The sequence below is a fragment of the Podarcis cretensis genome (assembly GCF_951804945.1).
Source record: "Podarcis cretensis genome assembly, chromosome: 13".
Classification (NCBI taxonomy): domain Eukaryota; kingdom Metazoa; phylum Chordata; class Lepidosauria; order Squamata; family Lacertidae; genus Podarcis; species Podarcis cretensis.
Genome location: NC_137182.1, coordinates 15,105,636 through 15,123,277, shown reverse-complemented (window position 1 = coordinate 15,123,277; position 17,642 = coordinate 15,105,636). Strand labels below are relative to the sequence as shown.

The 17,642-nt window shown below is 46.3% G+C and overlaps 2 protein-coding genes across 7 annotated transcripts in view; both read left to right on the top strand.

Moving 5' to 3' along the window:
* The window catches only part of ADAM11 (ADAM metallopeptidase domain 11), a gene marked incomplete at its 3' end in the record, with an annotated part of 75,345 nt that extends 68,046 nt beyond the window's left edge, over nucleotides 1-7,299 (top strand). Inside the window, exons 27-28 of one of the 3 annotated variants that reach the window (XR_013832414.1) lie at nucleotides 4,005-4,525; nucleotides 6,609-7,299. Coding sequence is in view for 2 of the 3 variants with exons in the window: in XM_079949475.1 (XP_079805601.1) it covers nucleotides 6,606-6,627 (22 nt within the window). Of the gene's footprint in view, nucleotides 1-4,004; nucleotides 4,526-6,605 lie in introns of all 3 variants that reach the window. The other 2 variants (XM_079949476.1, XM_079949475.1) reach the window with 2 other exon arrangements.
* Nucleotides 7,300-10,310: 3,011 nt separating this feature from the next.
* SCN4A (sodium voltage-gated channel alpha subunit 4) overlaps nucleotides 10,311-17,642 on the top strand; it is a 108,394-nt gene continuing 101,062 nt past the window's right edge. For 2 of the 4 annotated variants that reach the window (XM_079949206.1, XM_079949207.1), the window contains exon 1: nucleotides 14,765-14,926. The gene's annotated coding sequence lies outside the window, so the exon portion shown is untranslated. Of the gene's footprint in view, nucleotides 10,450-12,722; nucleotides 12,810-14,764; nucleotides 14,927-17,642 lie in introns of those variants that run through there. The other 2 variants (XM_079949208.1, XM_079949209.1) reach the window with 2 other exon arrangements.

The following is a 17,642-nucleotide window of genomic DNA, read 5'->3' as shown; positions in this document are numbered from 1 at the left end:
CCGCAGGCCAGATCAGGCCCTATTGCCTTCTACATCCGGCCCGTGGATGGTCTGGGAATCGCCGTGTGGATCGCCAGTGTGCATGTTCTTTCCCTCTCTCTCCCTCTCACACAGCGCGGGCGCTGCCTCCCCCCTCCCCCTGGCTTCTCCCTGCCCTGCCTAGAGGAGGAAGGGGGCTGGGCTTTGTTGGTGCCAGCAGCACCCAAGTGGCCGCCATTTTAAGCAGCCCCTCTCCAGAGCCCTTTTGCGCGCCACTCATCATCCTGCTGCCGCCAGCCCCTGCCACTCGCAAGACACAGGAGCTGCAGTTGGCTGAGTACCCCTCTTGAGCAGCCACCAGTTAAAGCAGCCCTTCTCCGGAGCCCTTCCGCGCACCGCTCATCCCTCGTTCATTTCCCCCCCAAAAATATAGTCCAGCCCCCACAAGGTCTGAGGGACAATATAATTAATTATTATTATTATTATTATTATTATTATTATTATTAATTTATTATTTGTACCCTACCCATCTGGCTGGGTTTCCCCAGCCACTCTGGGCGACTTCCACAAAGACGAAAAATACACTAAGATATCACACATTAAAAACTTCCCTGAACAGGGCTGCCTTAAGATGTCTTCTGAATGTCAGGTAGTTGTTTATCTCTTTGACATCTGATGGGAGGGCGTTCCACAGGGCGGGCGCCACTACCAAGAAGGCCCGCTGCCTGGTTCCCTGTAGCTTTGCTTCTCGCAATGAGGGAACCGCCAGAAGGCCCTCGGCGCTGGACCTCAGCATCCAGGCAGAACGATGGGGGTGGAGACGCTCCTTCAGGTATACTGGGCCGACAATGAACCAGCTCCCTGCTGGAAAAGTTTGAGGACCCCTGATCTAAAGAGCACACACACACATCCATATGACCGTTAAGCCCAGAGTCTAAGATTACTGCACCACAGCTGCCAGGAAAGAAAAGTGAGCTCCTTATCCATGATTTCTCCTGATCAGAGCCGGCAAAGGGGAGTATGTGGAAGGAGACTGTTCTGTGAGATATGCAGGACCTGGGACATCTAGGGCTTTTAAAATATAATAATCCACCCATTGTGTTTAGGGATTGCAAATCAGATTGTATTTGTCACTTTGGTTACAGTGGCAATGAGTTTTCAATATATTATTTCCCCAAGCACTTCCAAAGTGTGTCTCCACGCTTTTGTGCTATAATTGCTGCACAATATCTCTCTCCTAAATTTAACATTTTGAAAATGTCAAAATTCAGGGTGCAATCGTTCCCAAAGGAATGAGCTTTATGCGAGTTGCATAGCTGTGGCTGACGGATACAGAATCAATAAAATATGTGAAAGAAAGGTTAAGTACATTTTTAAAAAATGATATACCAAATTCAGTTTTATAGGGGTACTTTAAAAGCAGAATATGATTATGGACTTAAAACTAAATTTCAAGTTGACAGGAGTCCCCTGCACAGAAAATTAGGTGAATCTTTGTCTGCTATGGAGATAAATGTTAGGCAAAGTGTCACCCACGTAATTTCTGTGAATCAAAGGAGTGGAGGTGGTGACCTTGAATTCACTGTTTTGCATTCTGTGTTTCTAAATCCAACAACATACACAACAGATTATTACAAAACAGAAAATTAAAATAATAATTAGGGTGTGGGTTGTTGGTTTTTTTTTTTTTTTTTTTGCAGATTTTAGACATTAAACATTCCCTTGAGAATTTTTTATTCTGTTTAATGCATGCTAGCAGCAATAACCCCTTCTATAGAGTTAGAAAATAGATAATTGCACCTATTAGATTGGAACGGCTTAAGAGTAGATGCTTAACAATAAAATCCTATGTTAATTCAGAACTAAGGTATAGATGAATCAATTTCAATTTCTGTTTATCATTTTCCCAGTCTTAAAAAATCAGTCCAAACCATTTTGGTTTCAGTTAGAGATTTTTTATATATATATAAAAAGCTTTCCTCAAAAATTGTCAGAACTTTTGCGTGTATTTCTCCTAACAGACACATTTTTTGCAAGTTATTTTGTCTAATGTAATGCTAAATTAGGAAAAATTGCTTGCAATTTTTAAAATATATGGATTTGATGCATACTTGCCCCCTAATATACACATCTTTTTAGTTGGAGAACTGCATCGCAAAATGTTCAAATTTGGTAGCTCTGCTTCTGTTTGCATAGTTTCTGGACCTGTGAATTAGTGATATTTGCATTAAAATGCAGAGTGAACCAAATTTTCATCCCTGAGTCCCTCAGAGTTCAATGGACTTGTTCTGTTAGAAATGTGTTAACTGCAGTGGTAAATTACTAACAGTTTTAGAATTCTGAAATGAATGTCCTTTTCTGCCTTGGGCCCATAATGGGAGAAGCGAAGAATTTCTGTTGTGGCAGCAAACTACATGGTACAATATAACTTCCTATTTCCACAACACCTGCATTGGAAAAAAACAACTTGAATTTGTAAAATGGCAAATGGTGCTCATGGCAACAGCATTAATAAAAAAACCCAAGACAATCCCTTTGTCACCTTTGCCAACCCCTGCCCCCTTATCATGGCAAAATCTAATATTTGCTGGTATCACCAAACCGGCAGAGGGGCCCATTGCCCTGACACTTCCACTATTTTCACTTTCTCCAGCTGTTTTTGGACTACAACTCCCATCATCCCTAGCTAGCAAGACCAGTGGTCAGGGATGATGGGAATTGTAGTCCAAAAACAGCTGGAGACCCAAGTTTGGGAAACACTGATCTAAAATGTGTGAGAATTGCCAGAATTTGCATATCCCAGTTAAAGGGCCCAACAAGAGCGCATTACTTGAATTCCCGAAAATCTTGGCACCAGCATTGTGGGTTGGGAAGCAGTGAATAATGAAAACGGCGGTTAGGTGAAGCCCTCGTTGGTGACCCAATGTCAAAAATAGGCCCCCTTTGTACAGGCTGGGTGAGTACCCCCACTCCTATTTATCACAAAGGCATTTCAGAGCATTGCCAGACATTCAAAATGACTTTGGGAGTTCTGTTTCTGTACAGCAAAGCTGAATTGTACACGGATTAGAATGTACATTCAGCTTAAGAATGGCTCCGCTGGCTTTCCGTTACGTATTAATGACATTTTCGCAGGCACCCAACTTACACAAGAGTATTCTCTGTGTCAGTGTCTGCAGATCTGCACTATAACAAGTTGTGGTGTTATGCTTAAGAAGACCAAAGCCAACAGTCTTGTCCTTCCCATCTCTCCTTCGCATCCCAAACGTATGAAACAGTGGGACCTAGACTTCTGTGTTCAGCAAGCAGAGAGAGAAAGAACAGCATAAACAGGCATCTCTCCAAATCAGTACAGCCTCGGGTGCAAAACGTTGAATAAAAATAAGGGGGAGGTGGAAGCATAAAGAAAGAGGAAATTTTTGAAAAACTGTTTGTACATGTTTCATCTGTTGCGTAATGATGCTTACTGCCAGGTTGGGCGCTGTTGCAGGATAGCGACAACGTCTCCCCTACATCCAGCAATCATGCTGGAGGTGAGGGGTTTTCCTGGGCTTGGGTCAACCCTTTTCAGCTTCACCCAGGCTGGGAAAGTGGAGAGCAGTGAAACTACAATAACAGGACCAATTCTATCCTGTCAAATCCCTTCTTGCCCCTAACCTTTGCTGGAAACTCCTTCCCTTCTCATGAGGTTACAGCTAGAGGAATGATGCTGGGGAAATGGATCGCAGCTTGCCTGCCTAGTTGGCCAATGGAAGGCAAGTTGCGACACTGTCCTCACCCCTTCAATTAAAGAAGGTAGATTTCCATGGGTTGTTGTGTAATTTTTTTCTGTAAAAGGGGCGGTAGACCAAATAAGTTTGGGAATGTCCGCTCCGGATGCTTCAATCATGTACCAATGAATGAGAGGGAACACATCTGGCTCTTTTAACCTTGCTGAGGAATCACCGCCATTACTTCAATCTTGCATTCCTTTACTGCTCCGCATTGCCACTAAAATTACCCCCCCCTTGCTTCTTGTGTTTCAGGTCGGGAGGGGCTTAGCCCCAGCTCATAACCCTGATCTTTGTGCTGCTGCTCTGGGTCTGTATACTCACCATAGGGTGGGGAGGCAGGTAAAAACGCCCTCCTTTCCTCTTCCTGGTCAGCAGATAACCAACATCCCAAGCCACCAAGTCTTCCATTGCCTCCTGGACGGACATGGGCAGGAGAAGCGCCCTCCTTTGGAGGGGCAACGTACACTGCACTGCCTCGCACTATGGGAGCAGCTCCCCACGGATGACCCTTGCCGAGGGCACCATGTCACGACTTCTCGCGACCTTTCCTGGGGAAAAGGGCCAGAAAAGGGATGCTACTTCACAGGTCTACAAGTGTGCCTCACTTTGCTAATCCCACCAAGGAATGTACCATGTTGGATCCACCAAAAAGCCACGCAACACAGGGGCACAGCAATGCTCCTCTCCTCAGCTAGTTCTGTGCCTGGAAGACGCACTGCTCCCTTTCCCGTGGAGTGGAAATCGAGCATTTGGGGTGTGTGAGGACAGTTGGGGTGTGTTTTCTTCCACACGTTTTCACATGTATGAATGCCACGGTAGTCCTGATATTCTCTGCCGCCCCCCTTTTTTTTGGTTCCGGGAGAGGTGCTTCCCACAGCAACACAAAACTACTCCTGGGTGGACTAGGAGGCTAGATCCCTTTTTGATATTTTTATTGTCCACAAGCTCACCACCAGAGGTGCCAGGTTGTCCCCAAGATGGCGGAGTGGGGGCATCGCCCACATGTGATGTTGGAGAGAAATCAGCCTCTACTTTTAATACTGTTCCACTCAGCAGAAGGAGCAGGTGGGGTTCCAAAACTCAACAGGGCTGGCTCACCACATTGCCATAAAAAGGGGGCCGCCCATTCAGTTCGGAGCCTAAATTTACCTAATGGCAACACTGTAGAAAGTGGACCTCAGCTAGCAGACAGTTGGGAAATAGTGGGCTAAAGCAGGGTGGGGAAACTGCGGGGCCTTCAGATGGTGTTGGACTACAGTTCATCATCATTGGCCATGCTCGCTGGCACCCATGGGAGCTGCAGTCCAGCAATAGCTGAGGGGGCACAGGGTCCCCAACCCTAGTAGAAAGGAAATTACTGCAGCTGTAGAGTGTTCACACTCAAATGCCTCTCTCTTTATAAACAGGGAATGATATGCCAAACCCTCCCAGTCGAAAATTACAGCCCTATTAAGAAGAGAATAGTAACTCGTTGAGGCTAATAATCCTCTACAGTTCTCTGCAAAGATCCCTCCCTCCAACAGCAGGCAGAAAAGGCTGCTAACACCTGCAATGGGTTCAGAATAAGGCCTGGTCTTCACTGAGATGGTGTCTGGGTTGTACCATGGCAGGTGGGCTCTTGCGTGAGGACGTGCTGCTCCCCCTGCAGTTTTAAATATCTTCCAACAATACTTCCCTGATCTGATTTGGGGATCCATGAAAAAAACACCTGTGGGAACTCCAAATGTGGATCTCTCAACATTTCATCTAATTTGGCCAGTCTTGGGCAGGAACTATCTGACCTCCTAGCCATATGCAAGACCACCCTCATGCTGGTGTCTCTCAGTAGGGCCTTTTCAGATTTCAGTAGGGGTGAGGAAGAGGTAGGGGTGAGGAAGAGAATAAGAGGGATGAGATTGAGCAGGATCCAGATCCCGACTCTTGAATGCTTTCAAGGCTACATTGCTAAAACCAACAAGCGTCTGTGTAAGAGTAAATACGGGGAAGCCCAACTGGGCCTTCTACCAAATGGGACACCTCTCCTCCTGGCTTGTACAACGGTTGACCCAGTCAGCCATTTTCCTCATCCGAAGAAGCAGGATTTCTGAATGGTCAGCTGTCTTTGGAGCTGGGGGCTTGGGGATGGCTATATGGAGCCAATATTCTTGCGGAACGAAGGCCCCCTGTGCCATCTTGCTGCCTGGAAGCTTACAATGGCAAGGCGTTCCTGTCAGACATAATTGATGCACTCCACGCTTACCCCTGTCTCCTTGTACCCTTTCCTTATCCTCCTTCCTTTCCTATTTGAGCACCACAGCTTTATGAAATAGGAATGCCGGGCAATGAAACAATAACAGGACCAATTCTATCCTGTCAAATCCCTTCTTGCCCCTAACTTTTGTTGGAAACTCCTTCCTTTCTCACTCGTGAGGTTACAGCTAGAGGAATGATACTGGGATTTGTAGCTTCCTTTGTCCCCCCTGAGAGGACTGACTGTTGGCACACTAAAATCCAAAAACAGGTAAGGTGTTCTTCTTATGGGACCAAAGGTGGTCGATCTTAGGAGCAGGCAAGTTTGCGGGTCACAAAGAATGTTTTGTCAGACTGTGTGATTTTGGGGACCTGAGCATTGTTTGGGCATCTCTATCTGTTCTGTTATGAAATGATCTGGGCTCAGGGTTTGAGGGTTGCGCAATTGGTGGGTGAGTGGCTGTGTGTGTGTGTGTGAGAGAGAGAGAGAGAGAGAGAGAGAGATTATGAATGTGTGCTTCAATATGAGTGAGTGAGTGAGTGAGTGAGTGTGTGAGTGAGTGTCAGCAAGCTGTAGCATTTGGTGCAATGGGCAACTTGAACCCTCTTTTAACCTTCGCACAGTAGCAAGGATCAAGGCTCCTAAAACTTCAAAGACAGCGCAGTGAGGAAGACGAGGAGCAAAGGTGGCATCGCAAACGAAGAGCACAACCATGGAGGGAGCTCGCTCTGTGCTGCGCTCACCTTGGACCCCTGCCATCTCCCAGCACACTCTCCGGCTCGTGGGCACCTCGGACTGTGATTTCCTTTGCACATGAGTTGTGTGTATATGTATATATATATATGATCTGCTCTGCCTCCCTCAGGGTGGGCAGCCTTGTCTGTATATCGTGATGTGCCCAAAGATTAACTAAAATGCCTCTTCGGGGCATTCATGTAGATACACATTACACGTTCACTGCACACGCTGAATGTTGAAGGCTGGGCAAGTGGGTTGGCTTCCAAACCCATCGATGGGATAATTCTGGGACTTCCGCTCAGGCAGATGCTAACAGCTGGATGCAAGGCCTTCTCCTTTTGTGTACCCCGCTACGCTGCGCACATACCTGCCAATGTTTGCTAAGTTTGAAAGAGTGCAATCTACTCTTGCTCCTGACCTTTAGAAAATCTGGCCAATAATAAAAGCAGGGCCAATATTTTAAGATTTGAATTCCTGCAGAATTCTGTTAATCCTAATGTATACTACGAGGAAAAACACTAAAATGCATCCAACTGCCATATCTTAAGACTGAAAAGTAAAGTCTTTCTTTTTGTTCAACTCTTAGCGTCTCTTTGACTTGCGCTGGATATGCTGTGAAGATTAACTTGTTTGTCTAAAGTTCACTTGCGGTGGGAGCGTCATGGGTTTGAACTAGTTATGAGAGTTCTGTTTAAGGTAAAGGTAAAGGGACCCCTGACCATTAGGTCCAGTTGTGGGATTGCAGCGCTCATCTCGCTTTATTGGCCGAGGGAGCCGGCATACAGCTTCCGGGTCATGTGGCCAGCATGACTAAACTACTTCTGGCGAACCAGAGCAGCACATGGAAACGCCGTTTACCTTCCCGCCGGAGCAGTACCTATTTTTCTATTGCACTTTGTGCTTTCAAACTGCTAGGTTGGCAGGAGCAGGGACCAAGCAACGGGAGCTCATCCTGTCATGGGGATTCGAACTCCCGACTTTCTGTTCAGCATGTCCTAGGCTCTGTGGTTTAACCCACAGTGCCACCTGTTTAGCTTAGCCTAATTGGCTTGTCCAAGAGAAGAGCTCTTTTCAAAGAGCATTGATCCAGGAACTCTGGTCCTGCAAATTGTGCTGTGTTTGTCTCAACTTGCAGTGGGATATATTAGCTAATTGAACACCCTTATTAATTGTGTAGGTTATCTCTGGCTATCTCCGGGTAAGTGTGCATAGGGCTGGCCCCTGCCCCTTCCAGTAGTTAATTTCTAACGCAGGAGTTGCTGGGGCTCAATCTGGACATCACATCTTTTGACTGAGTACCCTTTCTGTTTAATTCACAAATGTGGGAAGGGTGATTAAAGCTACAGAGCATTGCTCTGTGACTGGTCTTCTTAAATGGCATCTCATGAGTCAGAGCTGAGCCCTGGAATTTATAAACAAAAACCAGGTTCTGGGGTCAGTGTAAACCTTGCACTCTGCTCAGAGATTATCTTCTTCTGCTCAGAGATTATCTTCTTAATTTGCCCCACTTATCCCAGAGATGGACATTGGTACTAAAAGCAAGAGCCGCTGCAGAGCCCAAGCTTTCAGTTCCAAAACTGTTATTCTAGTTCATTGAATTATTTCGCCCTCTAGCCCAGGCTTCCTCAACCTCGGCCCTCCAGATGTTTTGGCCTACAACTCCCATGATCCCTAGCTGGCAGGACCAGTGGTCAGGGATGATGGGAATTGTAGTCTCAAAAACACCTGGAGGGCTTGAGGTTGAGGAAGTCTGCTCTAGCCGATAGATAAAATACTCAGGCATTTGAAACGTCTCCCCGAGAGATGCCAGCCTTTCTGAACTGGAATTCCCTCAAGTTGTTCCTGAAATAAAATGACATACAGTGGTACCTCGGGTTACATACACTTCAGGTTACCTATGCTTCAGGTTACAGACTCTGCTAACCCAGAAATAGTACCTCGGGTTAAGAACTTTGCTTCAGGATGAGAACAGAGACCGCATGGCGGCGCAGCGGCAGCGGGAGGCCCCATTAGCTAAAGTGGTGCTTCAGGTTAAGAACAGTTTCAGGTTAAGAACAGACCTCCGGAACGAATTAAGTACTTAACCTGAGGTAACCTTAGGTACCACTGTACTTAATTCGTTCCGGAGGTCCGTTCTTAACCTGAAACTGTTCTTAACCTGAAACACCACTTTAGCTAACGGGGCCTCCTGCTGCCGCCGCGCCGCCATGCGGTCTCTGTTCTCATCCTGAAGCAAAGTTCTTAACCTGAAGCACTATTTCTGGGTTAGCGGAGTGTGTAACCTGAAGCATATGTAACCCGAGGTACCACTGTACTTAATCTGAGGTACCACTGTAATCAGTTATATTTTAAGGAACAACTTGAAGCCCGCATGCCAACTTTTTGAAGGTCCACAACCTGGGTCTTGTCACTCAGATGCAGTGGCAAGTGTCAACAGCAAAGGTGAAGGAGAAAGAAGCATTTAAAACCCCCAATCTCTGTTCACACTTCAGGGCAAGAGGGAAGGACAGTTCTCTTGTCTTGCCAATGACCCTTAATGGCCCTGTGTTGTTGTTGTTGTTGTTGTTTAGTTGTGTCCGACTCTTCGTGACCCCATGGACCAGAGCACACCAGGCACTCCTGTCTTCCACTGCCTCCCGCAGTTTGGTCAGACTCAAGCTGGTAGCTTCGAGAACACTGCCCAACCATCTCGTCCTCTGTCGTCCCCTTCTTGTGCCCTCAACCTTTCCCAACATCCGGGTCTTTTCCAGGCAGTCTTCTCTTCTCATGAGGTGGCCAAAGTATTGGAGCCTCAGCTTCAAGATCTGTCCTTCCAGTGAGCACTCAAGGCTAATGGCCCTGTATTGTTCCCTAATGGCCCTAAGCTTAGGTTTTTGCATAGGAATTCCTCTGCAGCTTAATTAAAACATATTTCAGGAACGACTGTCAAGCATAAAAGCATTTGACATCTGTATACAGTACTGTGCACCAGTTAGACTGCCCACCATATCCAGTAAGCCTAGGATTTGCAGTTTGATGAAGAGTCCAAAATGAGATTCTCAGCCTTCCTCTTGGAGCAGGGGTGCCCAAACTTTTTTCCAAAGAGGGCCAGATTTGATGAAGTGAACATGCATGAGGGCTGACCAACGTCATTGACCTTTTTTCAGGATTGAAGTTTTGAGCTCTTTTCTACGATTTTACCCCAAAGTTGTTGGGCGCTTTTTAGGATTGAAGTTTTGAAGTTGTTGAGCTTTCTTTACAATTTTACCCCAAAGTTGTTGGGTTGGGGTTTTTTTTTTTTTAGGATTTAAGTTGTTGATCTTTTGGGGGGATTTTACCCCAGGAAAAAAAATTAACTGGATCAGGTCCCCGAAAGGTACTTTGGACATGCCTGTCTTAGTATGAGCTTCAAAGTTTATTCTGCAGTGCAGAAAGTAAGTGAAATGGCAAACCTTGAAGAAAGCGGTGGGGGAGACCACAAATAATAAAGCATTGGTTAAACCTCTGGAATGCCTGAGGATGGCACTGTGACCCCATGTGCCTCGACTGGGCACTGATATTGGATACAGCCGCAGTACAAACTGAAGTGTTGCCTTTGAGAAACAGCCTTTGGAAACGGAGAAACAGACTGACTTCAGCTCATCTGAAGGAGCGTCTAGTTAGGACTCTCCAGGAGTCGCACCCCCTTGTATCTTCAGGTATTTTGGTGAATGTGATCACTGGGGATTTGAGTGCATCTGAGAGGTCAAGGTAAGTTGGCCACTAGATCAGGGCTTAAATTTGGTTCTTGGCTGGCGAAGGAATAAAGAGTGCCTCTGAACATGGGAAAAGCAGACCTGATGCTGGTCTGCTGTGTTTTTTTTAAAAAAGAGCACAATCCCAACATTCAGGCTTTTGACTTGACAGCGCTGCCATACGTCTGGACTTGCCCTGGGTATTATTGGGATTTCAAAGGCGGAATTGACATGGGGGGGGGGATTTCCGAAATGCGGCCCTTTTTCCTGGATCTTAGGAAAGCCAATCGAAAAATCGCAGTTTGGAGTTTGTCTAAAATAAGCTCAACAACTTTTGGGGTGATCTGGTTTTTGCTTTTTGAAATACGGCAACCCTGTGTGAGATTTAGGCATGCCTGTCACTTATTCAAAGAGCCTTATTTAAGCATGATATTTGTCGGCCAAAATCACAAGATATATAACATGGACTTGGGACATTGTAGGTAGACACAAATACACTTGGGTTGAGGTACTCTTGAAGAACAACATTTATTTATTTTTTTAAAAAAAGACAATTACCTAGTTAGCAGGGGACCCGGGGAACAAGCATTGAATACCGAGACATGGGAAGAATCCACATTTAATTGTAAGTGTCATTTTCCCCCCTGAGCACCAGAACAAAGTTGAATGGGGGACAGTTACTTTTTGTTGTGTAGAAACTTTATTTTAGCTTTGAGACACAAGACCAAAGAAGGCAAGGAGTGGTTGGAGACTTATGAAAGGATTCCCCATGTCAGCTTGCTGTTGTTGATTTAAAAAAATGAAATACAGCAATGGAGGGGACACACACACTTTGAATTTGATTGGGACAGCAGACCCCTTTCTCTGTGAGCCACTTGCTTCATTCTAATTTCTATTTATTGAGAGTAAGTGATAAACGGTGGACTGAAGCAACTCACAAGGAAACATGATCCTAGGTACTTGTTAACTGTAGAGTGGCCAGCCAGGCAGTATTTTTACTGCTCTGCCCTGGAAAACTATGTTCTGTCAAGGAACTAGCCTTGGGAAAAGCCAGTGAAGTCCACATTCTGGGGGAGTTCGGATGATTTCTACAGGTTGAAAGAACACACAGGTGGGTGGGTGTCATGAAGCTTGTAATAAACAAAAATCTGCCTTTATTCCCTTATGGGGACACAAGAGCCCTTATAGAGTCCTTTGTAGGTTCTCCATCGGTCGGAGAAAATAACAGAGGCCAACCAGAGAATATTGAGAAGCAAAGCAGCTAGTAAACCTGATCTTTATTGAACTATTGCAACAGGGTGCTCCCCTCACTCGCAGGAAAGGAGGAGGACCTAGAACAAAGGTGTGCCCGCCCTTATATAGACATTTTAAATTGCCCGCCCTTGAGTCCAAGACCACCCCCAGAAACCTCATACATACATCACAGAAGGGGTGTAGCTCAAGACCCCCCCCCCAGATACATCATACCTACATCACAGAAAGGGCAGTCTACAACAGAAATCTGAATGCGTTGATTATCTCCTGTCTGGCAGGTTACCTGTTAATGGTCACTTGACTGGATTACCTGGGGAGCCTGGGCAGTCTTTTGTAATGATAAATACTTAGTTCCTGAGTCAGGTCACAGGCTCACCCTATTCATACACAGACATACCCTTAAGAGAGGATTTGTGAACAAAAAGACAACGGGGAGGCTTTTCCATTTTCCTTCGGCCTTGCAGAGAAATATTTGAGGTCAATTTGGGAGGGACAAAATGGTTTCAGGACTTTTTCTGTGGGGTTTCAGACATGTGGTTTATATATGCAGTTATGAACATTATATATATATATATATATATATATATATATATGTATGTATATATATATGTATGTATATATATATATATATATATATATATATATGTATGTATATATATATACTTTAATTTTTTATTTCAGGCTGCATCATAAAGCTAGCCCCTTTCCTCACTGTTTGTGGGTACTGGCCTCGGGATGGGGGGAAACACATGAAATCAGACAAACGTGAAATCGGACAGACTAGTTGGACAAACAGCTCCAAGACAAGGAAGCAGTTTGAACAGTCACGTGAAACACAAAGATTACAATAAATAAAATGGACCGTATATTTAAAGCTCGACCAGCTCACACTTAAAGCACATGACCGCCCCCTCTGCCATCCCACCCCCACCCCAAGAAAAATCCTGGGAGCTATAATTTGTTAAAGATGCAGGGGATTGTAGTTCTGTGACAGGGAACTACAGATCCCAAGATTCTTTGGGGGGGGTGTGGCATGTGCTTTAAATGTGCATCAGATGCAGCCACTATTGGATCGCAGCCTGGTCCAGGGTGGGTCGCGACAGGAGCAGTACCAGCATGCAGGTGGTAAAAGATTAAGAAAGCGGGGGGGGGGGGGGGTTCTGTATCTGAAAAGATTGAAGATACCTGTTTGAAATGCATGCTGTGTATCTGCCCAAGGTTTTTCAGTGGAGATTCTGGGCCTAGATAGGACCTTCCTTCCTGTGGGTTAATATGGCAGGAGGGAGCTAGTTAAATCTGCACCTGCAGCAGTGTGGCTTGGCAAATTTCTATTGATGCTTCCCCTAGCTGGTGGCCCTTTACTTAATTGTTTTCTCCTTGCCCCCCCCCCCTTTTGACAGTGGCTTGTGCTTGTGCTTCTTGGCTACTGGCCCAACGATCCATCTTTCTATCTATCCAATTTAATGAGTGCTAGGTAGGACTTCAAAGAGGAAACAAGTCCTTAAATAGTCCACTGTCAGGAAATGGGAAACTAATTAATAGGCCTCTTCAGGAAGGCCATGAACAAGGAGATAAGCAACTAAAGTGCTGATAGCCAGGGGAAAAGGGAGCTTTGCTCAATGGGATTTATTTTGCCTCTGTTGGGAACATATATTAGAATCTTGCCCCCAGGATGGGGTTTGTGGGATAAAAAAAATTCCACATTAAGAAACTTCCCAATACAGGACTGTCTTCAAATGTATTCTAAAGGTTGCATAGTTACTTATCTCCTTGGCTCAGGGGGTTGCATAAATCCATACCCTCCAACATTTCTCTGGTGAAAATAGGGACGCCCTAAGGAAAAGTGGGTCATGGGTGGTGCTGTGGGTTAAACCACAAAGCCTAGGACTTGCCGATCAGAAGGTCGGCGGTTCGAATCCCCATGACTGGGTGAGCTCCCATTGCTCGGTCCCTGCTCCTGCCAACCTAGTAGTTCGAAAGCACGTCAAAGTGCAAGTAGATAAATAGGTACCGCTCTGGCGGGAAGGTAAACGGCGTTTCTGTGTGCTGCTCTGGTTCGCCAGAAGCGGCTTAGTCATGCTGGGCACATGACCTGGAAGCTGTACATCGGCTCCCTTGGCCAATAAGGCAAGATGAGTGGCAAGAGTCGGCCACGACTGGACCTAATGGTCAGGGGTCCCTTTACCTTTAAGGAAAAGTGGGACATTTCGGGATCAAATTTATTGATAACTGGGACGGCTTCTGTAAATCTGGGGCTGTCCCTGGAAACCAGGGACACTGGAGGATCTGGGTGGGATGGGATTTCTGGAATTGCAATGAGGGATGTAAAATTATATGCATGTCTCGTGGAGCTATGGTTAAAATTCCTCTTCATGCTGCTTGCAAAAGACCAGAATGGACACACCTCTGGGGAATAGCGTAGCCCCTGAGCCCATGACAATCTTGACATGTGGTATGAGAGAGAGAAGGAGAAACGGCATCGGTCCTGTATACCTGAAGGAGCGTCTCCACCCCCGTCGTTCAGCCTGGACACTGAGCTCCAGCTCCGAGGGCCTTCTGGCGGTTCCCTCATTGCGAGAAGTGAGGTTACAGGGAACCAGACAGAGGGCCTTCTCGGTAGTGGCACCCACCCTGTGGAACACCCTCCCTTCAGATGTGAAGGAAATAAGCAGCTATCCTATCTTTAAAAGACATCTGAAGGCAGCCCTGTTTAGGGAAGTTTTTCATATTTAACGGTGTACTGTTTTTAACACTTGATTGGGAGCCGCCCAGAGTGGCTGGGGAAACTCAGCCAGATGGGCGAGGTATAAATAATAAATTATTATTATTATTATTATTATTATTATTATTATTATTATTAAATTGCAGGGTACATATTATTCTGGGGAAGGGTCGTCTGCCGCTCCTCGAGTGCGGAAAATGCAATCTCGGCGTTCCCTTTGTGCGAATCCCCGGGTGGCTGTACCATCGTCCGGCATTAGGAGATGGAGCTGCAGGGTTGCAGGAACCATCTGATACTTGACCAGCTGCCCAGAAGGGCGAGTGCCAAAGCCGAGAGAGGACGATGCTACCTGAAGAACCCTCCGGTCCTCAGGTTTCAGCATGAACATTTGAAGGGAACAGCAGCTGTTCTGCCAACAGGCAACAGCTCGGCCTGAGAGCTCCCACTCTCGGGGCAAGTCTGAGGGGAGCGGGGGGAAAGGCCTTTTTCTCTGGGATATTGCTCACTCCATTGAACAGTAAGTAGGCGGGGGAAACCCCAAACCCACTCCCAATGCTGGTGCCTGGCAGAGCTTTTGCGCCTCGCCTCCTCGCTCTTTCTCGCAAGAAGCGGCTTGACCTCCACCTTCTCTTTTGCGTGGCTGATTATTCCTGCCTGGCTTTTTGGCTGACCCATGGAGAGTTATGCGCTGCTGCTGCTGCTGCTGCTGCTTCTGCTGCTGTTGCTGTGACACCTTTGGCTAAAACACTGTTTGACTGTGGCTTTCTTTTCCCCCTTTCCCCCTTAAAACCAGATAACCACCAGCTTCCTTCAGCCATATTAGAAAGTAAAAAAACATGGGTGGCTCGGGGTGGGAGACACTGCTGAGGGGAGTTGTTGTGGGTGGGTGGGTGGTGTACACAGGGGCCATAAACACAGCTGACAGGAGGAATGGTGCAGCCAAGATTTAAGCTGCACCAGCCTGCGAAGAAGCTGTTAATGGCTTGTGAGAGCGGCAGGGCTGTAAGGCGAGATGGGCTGGCTGACACCATCTTCTTCCAGCTCCAGGGGATGACTAGAATCTTGGCTTTCGCACCAGAAATGCGCCCAGCTCTTGCCGTCTTCAACTACCACTCTAAATATAAACCCAGGCCGCACACAGGGCTATTAGCAGTCGCCTTGTGCATGTCTGGACCTGGAAGTCTTTCTTTCTCTCTCTCTCTTCCCCCTGCCCCAATCCTTGATAATGTGTGATTTCTTGAGGAATGGGTAGGGAAAGGCGTTTGGCCTATGCTCAGAGGCCCTCTTCTCTGTATCGTTCACTTTGCACATGCTCCAGTGTTGGGTTCCGCCACCAGAAACAGTTCATGAGACTGTGAAAGTCCTCTTTTGAAAAGAATACATTCTCGGAAGACGAAAATGAGTTTTCTGGCTCATGAAGGAATATCGGTTCGTTCGCCTTTTCGCACCAATATTTCCCAAATTGCTTGGCACACCTGATGTCTCGCTGTTTGCCTGTTTGCTCAGAACGTCTGAAGAGCTTAAAGTAGAATTGGTGGGCCTATTTTCCGCCGCCAACCCTCCCTTTTGGCTCATCGATGGAGGAGGGATACGGTTTCGATGTGTCGCCCAAGGGCTTAGATTCAGTGGTGCACCAGGCAAGGACACACTGCATTTGAAGCTGAGAAACTGATTCAAGATCTCTCGCTGGGATCAGTGCATGGGCGGTAGAGAGAAAGGAAGGAGAAAACACATTTGAATGGTCCTGATGAAAAGGGCATTTTTTTAAATTATTCAAACCAGTGTTTAGCTTGGTCCCAAGGGAGAGGGTGGCTGTACATAGCTAATGCCACCCTTTATTTAGGGATTGCCACAAAGAGCAGTTACTACATCACTTGTTTCAGTTATCTAGAGCCATCTCCTTTTCATTCATTTCCCCCTGAACCATTTCTCTGTGTTTGGGGATAAGTGGCTGCAGCAGAGATACATCGGAGACGTCTCGGGCCTTTCAGGGGACAAGGCTGTGCTTCTTGGCCCATGGGAGCTTCCTTTCAGATTTGCGAGTCTCACAAAAATAAAAGAAAGTTAACTTCTGGGTGTGTGCAATATGTTTCCCACATCAGGTGCAGTCCTTACTTTTGGAAATAAGGGGTGCCAGGGCCGAAGTCGCATCTTTCCACCTTCTTGTCATTCTTACCTCAGGTCGCTAGAGGCTCGTTGAGGTTGTCTGTAGGAAGGGCACTCTGTGCATGGTCAGAGACACTTGTTTTTTCCTTAACACATTTTAGGGCTGAGCAATGGCAAGGGAAATTGGTTCTAAGCCCAGCAAGCCACAGGTCAGATAATGCGCTGCTCCTCATGATGTATATTTAGCAAAAGCAGCTGGAGGTACGATATATGGGCCTATTTACTGTGTGAGCTTATGTAAGGGCATATGTATACCATTTCAGTTGGCATGGCTTTTTTCAAAGATCCATGGGAACTTTAGTGTGATGAAGTGCTAAGGATGTTGTTCTTGTTGTTGTTGTTGAAGTGCTAAGGATGTTGTTGTTGTTGTTGTCATTGCTGCTGCTGTTATTATTTTATTTATAGAATTTATAAACTGCTTTTTCGCAGAATCAAAGAGTTTGAAGGGACCCCGAGGGTCATCTAGCCCAACCCCCTATGATGCGGGAATCTCCACTAAATAAATCCATGACAGATGACCATCCAGCCTCTGCTTAAAAACCTCATCAGAGGTTTGAAAGCAGTTTCTAACAATAATAGAACAATATAGTGAAACAATTCAGTAGAGTGAAAATGGAAGGCGGTTGACATCAAATTTATAAAAAAAATTAGCAAGACAACTGTGAATAATAGCCTAAAACTCCAGAGTAAATGAAACAATTCCTCCAAAAGCCTGAGAGAAAGTGGGTTTTGACTAGATGATGCATGGCCAACATTTCTGTAAACACCTGTAAAGGTAAAGGTAAAGGGACCCCTGACCATTAGGTCCAGTCGCGGACAACTCTGGGGTTGTGGCGCTCATCTCCTTTTATAGACCGAGGGAGCCTGCGTACAGCTTCTGGGTCATGTGGCCAGCATGACTAAGCCGCGTCTGGCGAACCAGAGCAGCGCATGGAAACGCCGTTTACCTTCCCGCCAGAGTGGTACCTATTTATCTACTTGTACTTTGATGTGCTTTCGAACTGCTAGGTGGGCAGGAGCAGGGACCGAGCAACGGGGGCTCACCCCCTCACGGGGATTCGAACCGC